This window comes from Hyperoodon ampullatus (genome assembly GCF_949752795.1).
Source record: "Hyperoodon ampullatus genome assembly, chromosome: 6".
In the NCBI taxonomy this organism is placed as follows: Eukaryota; Metazoa; Chordata; class Mammalia; order Artiodactyla; family Ziphiidae; genus Hyperoodon; species Hyperoodon ampullatus.
The window spans coordinates 301,875-315,375 of NC_136919.1; the positions used below are offsets into that span (position 1 = coordinate 301,875).

Genomic DNA, 13,501 nt, shown 5'->3' on the forward strand with positions numbered 1-13,501 from the left:
TCTCCATAGGTCAGTGCTCCTCAAATTTAGCACACACAGAATCACCCGGGGAGCTTGTTAAAACTGATTCCTGGGTCCCTCTCCCAGAGATCCTGATACAGCAAGTCTTGGAAGGGACCCAGGAATCTGCATTTCTAACCAGTGCTCAGGCAATGTTTAAGCCGTGGGTCTTTGGACCACACAGGGACCTAGAGGGTATCATCAAGCCTGATGGATACACCAAATACTAACGACGACGAATTCACATCTCCAGCCCAGAGGCCCCCACGTGTCTCTAACCCCTCCCTCCTTATCCCCATGCCCACGGCTCCCCAACCTTTCCATCTCGGGGGAAGAACCACTCACTCCATCACCCCAGCAAACCCCAGAAGGCAGCATTTTTCCCTCTTTTACTCTCATGCTCATGTTCAATCATCAATCGTGTCAGCTCTACCTTTACAATGCAGCCCAAGTCCACACAACTTCTTTCACACCCACCCTCTCCAACTGTCACCTCCAATTATCTTCTGCTCACTTACAGCCTCTCCTGACCAGAAGCCAGAAGCCAGAGTGAGGTTTTAAGATGTCAAGCAGATGATGCCACTGCTCACAGTGTCCCAGAGCCTTCTGCTGACTTGTAATAAAATCCACACCCTGGGACCCAGCCCGCTGACACCTCCAACCTGACCCCATGAGTTTCCGTAGCTCATGGGCCACAGGCAGGCTGGCTGGAATTCTGCTGCTTCGTATCTTATCACCACGGTGCAAGTCCTTCTACAAGCTGAGAACTGAGGGACAATTGCCCTACAGAAACTTAAAACCCCTTCCACAGAAGTAAAGGCAGGCCCACAGGAGCTCATTACCCAGTGGGTCCTGTCAGGATTAATGAGGTCCTCATCTCTGGGGAAACGAGGACCATCGACATGGAATCAGCTTTCATGTCACATGGATCAACATCAGGGACGAGCAAGAGACTAGGGGGGCCCAAGGTGGTCTGAGACCGGCAGACGCAGGCGACGGGATGGGTACAGCGTCCGGGACTCACCAGAAAGGAGCAGAGGAAGATGAAGGAGACGAAGTAGAAGTACGCGAAGTCGCTCCCACACTCGGCAGCATTGGCGAGCGCGTCGCAGGCCCGGCTGCCGAGGCAGGACAGCATGATCTCGTGCCAGGCCTCCCCGGTGGCGCTCCTGAGAAGAGGGCAGAGCATGAGGCCCAGGAAGGAAGGCCCAGAACCGGCCCTGGGAGGGAGCCTGGGAATTCAGGAGAGCTGGGTTCCTTCCCACAGGGATCCTGCACATGTGTGAGGTCTGGGTATCAGATGTTGCTTCTTAAAAAGAAACCTCAGGCATTAGCTTTTCAAGCTGATCATAACTGGGGAAGCACTAGTTACGGGAAAGATCCACCACACCAGAAGTCAGCACCATGGCGACCTCCCCTCTGTGGATTCTGATCTCCTCCCCAGCACGCCACCGCCCAGTCTTCCTGGATTTGGGACACAGTGACTCCACCCTTCCCTCCGCGCAGGCCAAACCACGCGGGCGTCACCCTCGCCTCCTCTCCCACCGTGTCCTGATCATCAGCTCATAGGCCTTCAAACCAGCCAGACACGTACTACCCCCCACTCCCTGGGCTGCTGCAACAGCTTCTTAACTGGATGCTCGCTCCCCTGCCAGCAGCCCAGGGATAAGATCAATGAACCCTCAATGACCCCCTCACTTCCTGCAAAAGTTAAAATCCACATGACTGCCCACAGCCTGCCCTTTCCCTGACCTCACCCCCTGCCGCGGTCCCCACTCACCCCACACCAGCCACCCCAGCTTCTACTGCTTCTCGAACACATCAAGAACACCCCCACCCTGAGCAGCTACTACAGAGGCCCCTCCTGCGTGGACTTCTGCTTCTGCACCAGGGGCCAGATGTGCACCAGACCTGCAGGTGGGCCAGAGGCCTGGGTCCCCCCTGTGCCCCTATGTGGTCAGCCCTGGGCAGAAGCTGGGCCCACTTCCTACGGACAATGGCTGGGTCAGCCCGTGCCAGGCCTGAATGACGAGGGTGCCCACATGTGACACCAAGATGAGGAAGGAAGAGAGATCTTTGAGATCAAAGGCTTAAAACCAAGGCTTACTTCATGTCTTTTGTGGCACAAGGCAGGCTATTAATAAACAAAGAGATAAAGTTAATGTAATAGCTAAAGTCCAGAGAAACGACACTATTTGGGGAAAGTGTAAAAAGCCTAAGGATGCTTGTTCATCTGCTGCAAAGAACAAGTCAAAAACTCTCTCCAGGCTGCTCAGTGAAGCAGGCCTGATCTGAGCTCACCCTCCATATAAAGAAAAACTCCCACGGTGCCCAGAACGCATCTGCATAGGGCGAGATGTGCTGGGGGTCCCCAAGGGTGGGCCTGGCAGCAGCCCGCCCGATGCATTTACGTAAGTGAACACAGATGGTGAAACCTCAGGAAAGGGCCCAAGGCAGGGTGTGCTGTCAGGACCCCTCCACCATAAGTCACTATAAAGAGCTCTTTTCTCCCCTCCTAGGGTCATGGGGAATGAGGGAGACACGTTCCACTCTCTGGCCTCCGCCCACAAGTACATTCTCAAGCCAGGGGGGTGGACAGCCCCAGCCCACGGGTGTCCACGCCTGACACCCATGGCTGGGGAGCCGTCCCACACACATCCGCGCAGGGAGGCCTCTAAGCTGACACCAGCCTATGCTCCTCCAGGCCCCGCCCTGGTGCTCCCCTTGGCTGCACCCCCGAGCCTCAGGAACAGCTGAGGCTGTTGGGCAGCCTGTTGGGAGCCTCAGCCTCCCATCAGAACGGCACTTCTGGCCGGTTGGGTTCCCTGGGCCACTGAGTGGGTACAGGCTGCTGACAGCAGCTCTCCACTGCCCTGCTTCTCCTGATGGCACAGGTCCCCGGAATCACTAAGGGGAGCAGACGGGAAGCTTGGGGCTGGCACACCAAGAAAAGTCCTTCGGACACCTTCTGTCCTCCCAGACCTCTCAGGCTGCAGCCCCACTGGAGGCCTTGCAGCTGCCGCCGGGGAGCAGAGACAAGGTGGAGGAGGCGAACCCGGCCTGGCGCTCTCAGGCTGACCTCCTCAGGGCCTCCCCTTCAGGCTGTCTTGAGGCCCAGGAGCCCTTAGGACAGAACAAGCAGGAAAAGAAGAGAAACTGGAAAGGTCCACCGCGGAGAAGCCAGTGTGACCAGGGCTGGGGGGTGGTCCCATCCTGAGTGAAGAAGCCACTGAGCCTGGACCCACCTCCCTACAACGCACCTGAACAGCAGCATCAAGGCTTGTAGAAACGTCCGAAAATTGTTGTGCCGGTTGATGCTGGTGTCGTCGTCCAGGGCGATGTTTCCAAATACCTGAAGTGGAGAAGAAGGCTGCAGACCACTGCTGCTGGGTCTTCAGGAGCTGCAGCCGGGCAGGAGATGGTGTGTGTGCACGTGTGCACCCACATGGGACAGGACGCTGCCCTTAGCCAGAGAACCCCAGCAGAAGCCGCCACCACTGCTGCTGGGGCTGGTGGCTTCCAGCTCCAGCAGCATCTGTGCATTTCCAGGGTAGAGAACACCTCTGGAGAGGCAAACGTATCCCTGTCCCATGGCCCAGCGTGCTCTGGCTCTGGCTCTGAGCCTGTCCAGGGATCTGCCAGCGTGACTAGTAAAAGGAGGACCCAGAGCTAAGTTTTGGTGGGCTCTGCCAGACAGAAGAAGGGAAGTGTTTTAAAATTCACTGCCTCATCAATGACTCCAAACCAGTAATTATACTGATATTACGATACATCACTTGAACCTTTCTCTTTACACTTCTGTGCAAACATCACAATGGGCTTTCTATGCATTTTAATTTCTTTCTTTCAAGGTTAGAAATGCAAATGAGTCCCTAACTCTAAGTAGCTTAAAATCTGGAATCCAGATGAAAATTTATGAATCATCATATATCCATCAAAAATAAAGACCAGGGGCTTCCCTGGTGGCGCAGTGGTTGGGGGTCCGCCTGCCGATGCAGGGGGCGCGGGTTCATGTCCCGGTCCGGGAGGGTCCCACGTGCCGTGAGGCGGCTGGGCCCGTGAGCCATGGCCGCTGGGCCTGCACGTCCGGGGCCTGTGCTCCGCAGCGGGAGAGGCCGCGGTGGTGAGGGGCCCGTGTATTGCAAAAAAAAATAAAAATAAAGATCAGCGACATATATCTTTGTATGCCCACAGACCAAAGCAAGAAAAAATATATATTTGTTTTAAACAGCATCAGATCTCAGCAAATTTTAAGCAAGACAACTTTTCAACCCCTGGAAATAAAGTTTAAAAATCACTTTTCAGCTAACCTTTAGACACTGTCTCCTTCCACTACAAACTAACATTTGAGTCCATCTCCCATCCCTACTATCGGAAAGTGGCCAGATACCAAAGGTATCAACTGGGACACTGCTTTGTGTATTTTAAACGTTTTCCCAAATAGCTGACAAAGCATTCTTTGACAAAATAAAGATAAAATACGCAAGATAATTTTGACCAGGACAGTGACCTGGTATGATCCTGTTGACTTCTTCCTTCAACAGTATCATCTCCTGTACAGGATCAGGACGCTTGTTCTTCAGAAGTGCTGCTGGGCCAAAAGAATGACCAGCTGCTGTGCTGCAGGCCGCTCGGCGTCCTGCATACGTGCTCAAACACTCCACCACCGTGGGGGCCCAGCACCCAAGCAATCGTGCCCACCGGCGCCCTAGCACAGCCCGGCAGGATTCCACTAGAAAGCAGGGCCGGGCATCTGCCCACAAAGGGTGGCACTGCCTGGCCTCAGCCACAGAAGAGTCTCTCTGAGGATTAAGTTCATACAGCACTTAGAACGGCACCTGGCTCATAGAAACGATGCCAAAGTGCGAACCTGCCGTCGTTATTGTGCGACGGCCCCGTGCACACCCACCTGCATGCCGATGATGGCATAGATGAAGAACAGCATGGCGATGAGCAGGCACACGTAGGGCAGGGCCTGTAGAGACAAGGGGAGGACAGGTCAGCTCCAGGAGAGAGGCCTGCCCCCTTGCCTGAGCCTCGTCTGGAGAGCGGATGGTGGCCGGGTCTCTGGGGCCACACTGGCCTCAGCTGACTGCAGACCCACCCCACTGACCACCAAGCTACCGTCAACTTCTTCATCTGAAAATCAAGTCATAAAAGCCACCTCCGCCCTTTGTGAGCATAAACAAGATACTCTCCGTAAAACTGAAAGTGTCCTTACAAACCATCACGGGACAACGGGGACCACGGGAGGTGTGGGCACCCGCCCCGGCCTTCCCGAGGAGGGCGCTCGGGCGGTGGCGGCAGAAGCCCCCCAGCCTGCACGACAAGGGAGGGGTCAGGCCGCGCCTGGCCATGCCCAGCCTCACCTTGAAGGACTGGACGAAGGTCCAGAGCAGGATGCGGATGGTGTAGCCTTGGCGGAGCAGCTTGATGAGTCGGGCAGCGCGGAAGAGGCGGAGGAAGCTGAGGTTGATGAAGTTGTTCTGCAGGGAAGAGAGGTTATGCTCTGACCTTCGGAGACCAGCCTCCCACGGGCACAGGGCGGCCACTCCCCACCCCACCTCCCCAAGTCACTGTGCCCCAAAGAAAAGCGGGTGAAGAGAGAGAACGGAACAAAAAGTCACCGCTTCACAGTCTAAGCAGCAATCAGCCACCAGGAAACCTTCCAAGAGTGAAGCTTGTCTTTGCAAACCGCTTCTCATGCAGCAAATCAGAGAAACGCCCTCCACAGTGGGGGGTAGAGGAAAGTCCCATGAAGCAGCCCCCGCTGCCAGGTGGAAGGGGAGGGTGCCTGAGGCCAGGCCTCCAACACTGACGGCCTCTCACAGGGCACGGCCCAGCCGCCCAGGGGCAGGGCTACCACACAGCCAGCAAGGCCCCGGCCTGCCTGGGGCCCAGCCAAGAGGCAGGCCCTTCCTCCGGGCCTGGGCAGGTGCCCGCAGGCAGGTCACCACAGGAGGCGTAGGTGGTGTCGGTCCTGCTGCCCACGCCAGGGAAGACACCTCCGTAGCCCACTACCCGGTGTCTGCCCTAGAGAGCCCGAGCCATCTCGCACGGCCCCCTCATCCAAAGGGTCGAAGTCAGGCACAAACGGACCCAACAGTCTCTGGACTGCACGGATGACCTGGGAGCGAGGCTTCCACCCTGGCCCAGGGGCACCTGAATTCCTGGCCATCCCTTTCGGAGGCACGGCCCTGCTCGGCATCCGTTGAGTAGGCAGGGGTGCTCGCGGGCCCGGGCGGCTTCCTGCCCTGTCTGCTTGGAGACCAGGTGCCCACGCGCAGCCTGAGGGCAGCTTCCCCACAATTGGCTGCTTTGAAATATGCAAGCAGCTCAGGCTAGACACATTGTGCTGCCAGATGCAGTGGTCGAATACAGAGAAAAGAGAGCACAGGTGCAGCGGCAGAGCTCACGCAGGAGGCGGCGGGGCCTGGGCAGCGCCGCGTCCTCTCTGCAGGGCTGCCCATCTGGCCTTGGCTGGGACGAGGCGGCGGTGGAGAGACGGGCCTCACTCCGCCCCTCCACTGCCTGTCTCAGGGGCTGGCTTCTTTGCTTCCCACCAAGGACTCTGGACTGTCTCTGCTGGCGACTGTCTACAGCTACCCTGGGGGACGGCTCCCGGGTTCTGGACAGTGCCACAGGGAGAGGGGGCAGTCGGCAGGCACGAGGAGGGACGGCTGTGGTCCAGGTCAGCAAGCAGGCAGGCGTGAACCTCGGGCTGTGACCCTGGAGGGTGTACTCGTTTCCCTGCAGCTCCCTCACTGGCTCGTGCTGGGGCAAGAGAACCTCAGGGGTAGACAGGACGGATGAGACACATCCACACTCTCTATCTGAGCCCTGCGGGCCTGAGGACTCTCAGGTGAGCCAGTCGCCTCAGGAGGACGGGCACAGGGACGCAAGGGGGGACTGCCTACGGTGCCAGGGGACCCTTTGTACAAGACAGTAAAGCACAGCAAGGGGGTAGCTGCCACCTCAGGGGTGTCTGCTTTCAAACCACCTGCACAGGTGGGTCTGGAGGGGCCAAGACCAAAGCAATTTGCTCAGACGGTTGGGACAGACAAGATTTCCTGAAAATACTGGGGGGAAATATAAGCTTCTGGGTAAGAAGGAAGAGACGGAGGCCACAGAGGGCAGCGGAAGGCGCTGTTCGTTCCAGTTACTGGATGCGTGAACGCAGCCCCTTCCTACTTTCTGTTGAGACCCAGGTCCCACCCCTCCTCCCCGGCTTCTCTCTCGGGGCTCCACGGGCACGTAGGAGAGGGTGCAGGTGCCAACAGACAGACAGCCCTAGAGAGCCGTGAGGGCGGAGGTGACAGCGGCCACAGATGCCGCAAGCACAGTGTGACAGGCTGAGCGCACCATGGCTGCACCTGGGCGCGAGCCGCCAGACACCACCATGCAGACTGCATGCGGGACGGCAGGGGCAGCAAGCACACAGCGGCCTCCCCCTGGCTGAGCACCGTCACCCCTGGCCTCAGCCAACCCCCTGGAGGTGGATGCAACCTGCCCCGACCCCCCAGAGTCCATGGTTTCTGCTGCACCCACGAGCAACCCCACCTACTTCCAAACCAGGCCCCTCCTTATGGCCCCTGCCGCTGAGCCAGGAAAGGTCAGCATCACAGCCCTCAACACGGAGCTGATTTACGCTGAGGGGACACTGGGCCCCAGCTCCACTGAGTGCCAGCTTCCAGCTCCACACGATGGAGGTGTTAGGACATCATGCCCGGGGGCGAGGAACCCCCGAGAAAAAGAACTTACGGTGGACTGAGCACTGAAACGCTGCCACAGAGGCAAACGGAGCCCAGGCCGAGGCCCACGTCTCCTGCATCCAAGCGCATCACTGCCTCTGGCCAGAGTCACAGCACAGTGAGGTGCCCCCCCTCACACCGTGCACGTGTCGGGGGACCACACACGTGCCAGGGATGAGGTGCTCTCCTACTCAGCTTCGTTCTCAAGGGGACCGATGATGGGGGAGAGACAGAGAGAAGGAGAGAGAGCCCACACACGCACAGTATCCTGGACACTGGCATGAAGGCACAGGAGGGCACAGAGCAGGCGGACGGGAAGGGCCGAGCAGAGACCTGGTGCCATGAGCAGAGCCTGTGCGAAAGATGTGGCCTGGTGTTTCGGCAGCATCAAACAGCTTTTTCTCAAAACTCAAGCTTTTTTGCTCTGATTGTGAAACCGTTTATCACAAGCATTCACTTTCTGTAGCAGCAATCTCAGAATCTGCTACTTTGCACGAACTTGCAGTCATGGCCTCAGCTCACTCTGCTCCCAGCATCTTCTCTCTCCCCTCACCCGGAAGGAGGCTCCGTCCACACCACCTGCACGGGCTCCACACAAGCTCGCTGACCAGGGCACACAAGAACCAGCACCGCTGGATGAAGGCCCAGACCTCTGCTCCCTCCTGGGGCAGAGCCCCTCTTTCTACTCAGGCCAACCCCCCAGCCTGGTGCCCCCCCAAGCCAGGCCCCCACGGAAGATACGTCCAGGAAGGACCCTACAGGAGACCTGGTCAGAGGCCACTGTGCAGAGCCAAGTCTACTTAGTCTGCCAGTGGAGACAGAGCAGAAGGGAGATGACTGTGCAGCAGAAACCATGGACTTTTCGGGGATCAGGTCCAAACTCACATCCTACAAAACCTCCCCAATTCTGAGCCAGCCTCATCACTTACCTGCCTCTCGCTCAGAAGCCCCTACCTCCTCGCTCAGCCCAAGGCCCGTTCCTGTGATCAGGTGGTCCCTGGGGGGCCCTCAGAAGCCCCGGCTAGACCCCAGGAGCCAGGACAGTGCGTGAGAGGCCAGAGGGGCAGGTGCAGCTGGGCTCTGAGCACAGGAGGGGACAGGAAGCAGGAGAGCGGAGGACCAGAGCAAGCAAAGCGAGGAGTTTTAAGAACTGTTGAAAGTCATGAAACCAACCGTTTCCTATATGTGATGTTTTCATGGATGGATATTTGCGTATTATTTACAAATTGGGATGTTTGAGCAGCAGGCGCACAACATACAGACGGAGACATGGTTTTCGCATTGTATGTTGGTTGGGTGACGTGAGTCAGCAGGTAGGTGTGGGTAAATCAAGAACAGAAACAGAAAACAAAAGAGAAAATGAGTCACCGACACAAGCAAAACTCAAACTCTGAATACTTCACTGGAAATTTTTAGGATTTTGGTAAACTTTGCATATTTTGCTTAAAATGTACCAAATCAAAACACATTTTTGAAATCTGTAGGTTATGCAGACAGGGGTATCATTTGCATTTCCGTTTGTAATGCAAATCCAAAGATGACTCGCAAACACTGATTTTTTTATTTCCAGGCAAAGAAATCAATGTCAGTTTTATGCTTGCTTAGAGTGCGTTCTCTACGTGAACCTGGTTAAGACTGTTGCTCTATGGTGATTTTTAAGTCGGGGGTGGGAACTGACACTCATATTTTTGCCTAAGGAAAAAAAAGTGCATCCACCAAGTAACATATGAAGTGACTACAATGGAGAAAGAAAAAAAGACACCGAAATCCACAAGACGGCTTCCTTTCACCTTTCCTCCTCCAGGCAGGACAGGGTGAAGACTGCCCTCTGAAATCACTAGTGGCCGGGGCAGCTGAGCTTTCAGACCAAGCAGCTTCTCAGCCCTCCCGCCAGCCCTGCTGGGCGTCCAGGATTGGTGGTGGCTACCCTGGAGGTCTTGCTGGGATTAAGTTCTCGAACATCTGCAAGCCGCCCTCCCTCGAGTTTCCAGCAGCTGAGGGGCCTCTCTGTGGGGAGGTGCCCCTGGGAGACAGTGCCTCTGCGACATGAGCCGGGCACCCCTGCCTGCCCCTCCTGTGGGTGCCCTCCCAGCCGTCACCCCTCTGCTGAAGGGGCACACATACGCCCAAACCCCCAGGGCTGTGTCCTTGCAGTTGGGAGCCCAGTGTCTGGATGCCTTTATCTGGGGCATAAAGACTCCTGTGCCCAAGGAGGCTGAGAGCCTAGGCAGAAACCACGCTGGGGAACTACTTCTGGGTGAGAAGAGGTGCACAGCGAAGGGGCGGCGCCCGGGCAGTGCTGCAAGGCCAGCAGCCGGGGGAACAAATAACCGTGTTTTGTTGTTAAGATGGCAGCTTTCAGCTTTTTGCCTGGATCATTCAGATTGCTGACTTTTCAAAACCATGAAACATCTCACGTAAACAAAAGAATACGTGCAAGTATATGTACACACATGTATTTTAAATAAAGGTAATAAAATATCCATATATTCATCACCCAGCTTAAAAAACGGAATGTCACCATTACTTTGGAAGCCCTTCCTGTCTCTCTCTTCCCCAGATGTAGTAACTATCCTTCATTCTTGTTAATAATCTCTTTTCTTCACTGTTTTACCTCAAACTCTTAAAACACGTTTATACCTGCCTGTTCTTAACTCTGTGACGGGATTAGACTGTACGTGGCCCTCTTGGGCTCAGGCACACCTGTGCTCTGACTCTGAGCAAACACCGCTTTGGGGAAGTATCCTCTTGATAAGGGGGCCATTCACTGTGTCAATAAACCACTTCTGCCGCCGCTACTGTGAACAACGCTGCCATGAACATCAAACGTCTCCAGGTTCCTTTGCCAGGCACCCTGGGCAGGCACACACGCCCACCCCTCCAGAGAGACCGAGCCGACCGACACCCAGCAGCAGTGTCCACATCCTCGCCTACAGCCGGCAACCTCAGGGTTTCTGTTTGACAAATGCTGGGTGTGGAATGAATGGCATCTCAGTGCCGTTTCACTGTGCATTTCTTTGATTACAAGTAAGGTTGAGTATCTCTCTGTGGCCATTTGTGTTTTCTGTCTTGTAAGACGCCCCACCGTACCTCCTGCTCCCAGAAGAGCCTTGCACCTTCTGGACACTAACCTCCACTGCGAGCCTGGAAGGCCTCCGCCCTCCAGCCTTGCTCACTACATGTTGGCCTCACACTCTTCTCCCCCATGGATCTCAGCCCATCGCATCTTACAGGCTCACGATCCCTAGCCTTACGTCACTGGCCTGAGTCCCCTCCAGCTGCCCGCTGGACGACTCCTGGGAGGACAGCAGGACTGAACTCTAACATGGACCAAGTGCAGCCGGGCCACCCTCAGCAAACCTGTTCCTCACAATTCCCTCTCTTTTCAGTGAATGACAATCCACTTCTCCAGGCACTCAGATGACAAAGTATGAGGCCATCCTCGCCTCATCTTTCACACCCACGTCCAACCCGTCTGCAGCTCTACCTGGAAATTACACCCAGAACTTGACAATGTCTGACCGCATCCCAGCTCCCAGATCCTCTCCTGGCTCACAGCAGTAACGCTCGGCCGCACACACATCCTCCAAGGCCCACTACCCAGTTGTCAGCACTTACATCTTTGTTTCTGAGAGCTTTCCCAGGCCAGGACACAATACCCAGGCCCTAACATTAATGGTGAACTGCTGAAAAAATCATTCTCTGGCCCCCTCCCCTCAGCAGCCTTCAACCCGCGGCGGACAGCGGCTGCTGGGAGAGCCCCGGGGTGGTAACGGTAGCTGACTTGATAGTGCCTTTCCCGGGCTGCCTGCCTCTCTGCTGGCTTCCAGATGAATGACTTGCACCACATTCTTGTCTCAGGGTCTGTCTCTGGGGGAACCCGGCTACGAGAGCCCTGACTGGGCTCGCTGGCTCTGCCTGTGCCCTGCACAATATTCTCAACAAAGCTGCCAGGGCTGTGGTCTTAAACGCCAGATCGTGTCACTCCTCTTCACAAAACCCTCCAAATCCTCCCATCTCACTCAAAAGAAAAGCCAAGGTTTACCGACTGCAAGGTCTTCGCTGTGCGGCCACAGCGCCCACCCTTCCTTCACCCCTGGGGCAGGGGTCTCTGCATTCGCTGCCCCCCAGCTGTCACCTGCTCGGGTTCCTTGCGAGCCCAAACTTCCTGACCCGGGGTCGCCATCTCAGTGGCACACAATCACGGCTCCCCAGTGTCTCACACCCTCTCTGCTTTGCCTTCTCCCTGGTCCCTGTCTGACACCACGTGTCTCTCCCATTAGAACGAGTGGGGATTTTCATCTTTTGTCACAGCACTTAGAATGGTGCTTAGCACATGATAGGTGCTGCATAAATATTTTAACATGTATACGTGAAGGAATGTAATGCAAATATCCTTCCCCTGTTCATGGATTGACCTTCCTCCTTTTGATACACAGAAACTGTATATTATCAATTTTTTTCCAGTTATGGCTGGTGCTTTATATATATTTTGCTTAACAAATCAGTCCTTATCTCAAGGTCTTAAAAATAATCTCTTGTATTTTCTTCTAAGAGTTTTAAAGTTTTTGTCTCTTATATTTGTCTTTTCATCCATTTGCAGTATTTTTGTGAATGGTGCGAACTAAGATCCAATTCCTCTTTTTCCCTGTACTGATCATCAGTTACGCCCACAGACGGTCACACACCGAGTTTCCACATGCGAGTGGGTTTGATTCCAGGCTCTTGGGCTACTCCACACGGTCTAAACTGCTACAGCTTTGCAGGAAGTCGCCTCCCTGGCACGGCACCCCAGGAGCACCTTCTTTCTATTAAGTATCTTGGCTATTTGGGAGCCTTTGCCCTTCCTTATAAATTTTAGAAGCAGCTTGTCAAATTCCAAAACAAACAGACAAACAAACAAAAAGAAAAACAAAATCATTGGTGCTTTTATTGAAATTGCATTGAATCTACAGATCAATTGGGAGAAACTGTCATCTCTATGACACTGACACTACTTATTAATTAACATAATGTATAACTCCATCTATTCAAGTCTTGTTTAGCATCTTCCAATAAAGTTTAGTAATTTTCCACAAAGAGGTCCTGCACACGTACCTTGTTAGGTCTATTGTCAGGACTGCTGGCGCCGTAATGAAACGCAGCAAACTTACTTGAGCAATCTCACATTTAATCCGTTTTAGATTATTCTGGATTTCATCCACAGACAGCTCGTCTTCATGGGCCATGTGCCACCAGCCCAGCGACAACCCAGTGCACCGTGGAAGTGCTACATCCGGGGCCACACCTGGGCAAGCCTAGAGGGCACCGTCACACGACGGCTGGCCTGGCCCCCACACCGCTCACCTCTGTGGCACCACTGTCTCTTCCTCAGCTCACCCCTCCCCAGCACATCATGGGATGATCACTAAAGGTCGAGGAAAAACTCCAACCTGGTTATGGAGGGACTGGCTTAATACATTGGTGCAGGCCTCACCAGAGCCCCAGGCAGCGTCGGCCTGAAAGACAGTGGTGAGGCCGAGCTCTGGTGATGTGCCCGATCCGCCATAGTACGTGTGTGTGCGCGCGTGTGTGTGCGCGCGTGTGTGTGCGTGAAGTTGCTGGTGGTAAGGACCACAGGGTCCTAGGCAAAGGCTACAGCTTGGTCAGGCCTCTGGAGGGAACAAAGTTTGTGGCAGAGGCCACCTCTGGATGTGGGAATGGGCACCATGTGCAGGTCTAGGCATCATATGTTAACGTCCACCCCGGAC

The 13,501-nt window shown here is 55.2% G+C and overlaps 1 protein-coding gene across 4 annotated transcripts in view; it reads right to left on the reverse strand.

The window, feature by feature from the left end:
• Positions 1–13,501, reverse strand: part of CACNA1B (calcium voltage-gated channel subunit alpha1 B) — a gene marked incomplete at both ends in the record, with an annotated part of 195,796 nt that overhangs the window by 24,848 nt on the left and 157,447 nt on the right. For all 4 annotated transcript variants that reach the window (XM_079706058.1, XM_079706056.1, XM_079706057.1 and 1 more), the window contains 4 exons: positions 1,025–1,169; positions 3,261–3,352; positions 4,910–4,975; positions 5,370–5,486. In XM_079706058.1, coding sequence (XP_079562184.1) covers positions 1,025–1,169; positions 3,261–3,352; positions 4,910–4,975; positions 5,370–5,486 — 420 coding nt within the window. The remainder of the gene's footprint in view (positions 1–1,024; positions 1,170–3,260; positions 3,353–4,909; positions 4,976–5,369; positions 5,487–13,501) is intronic.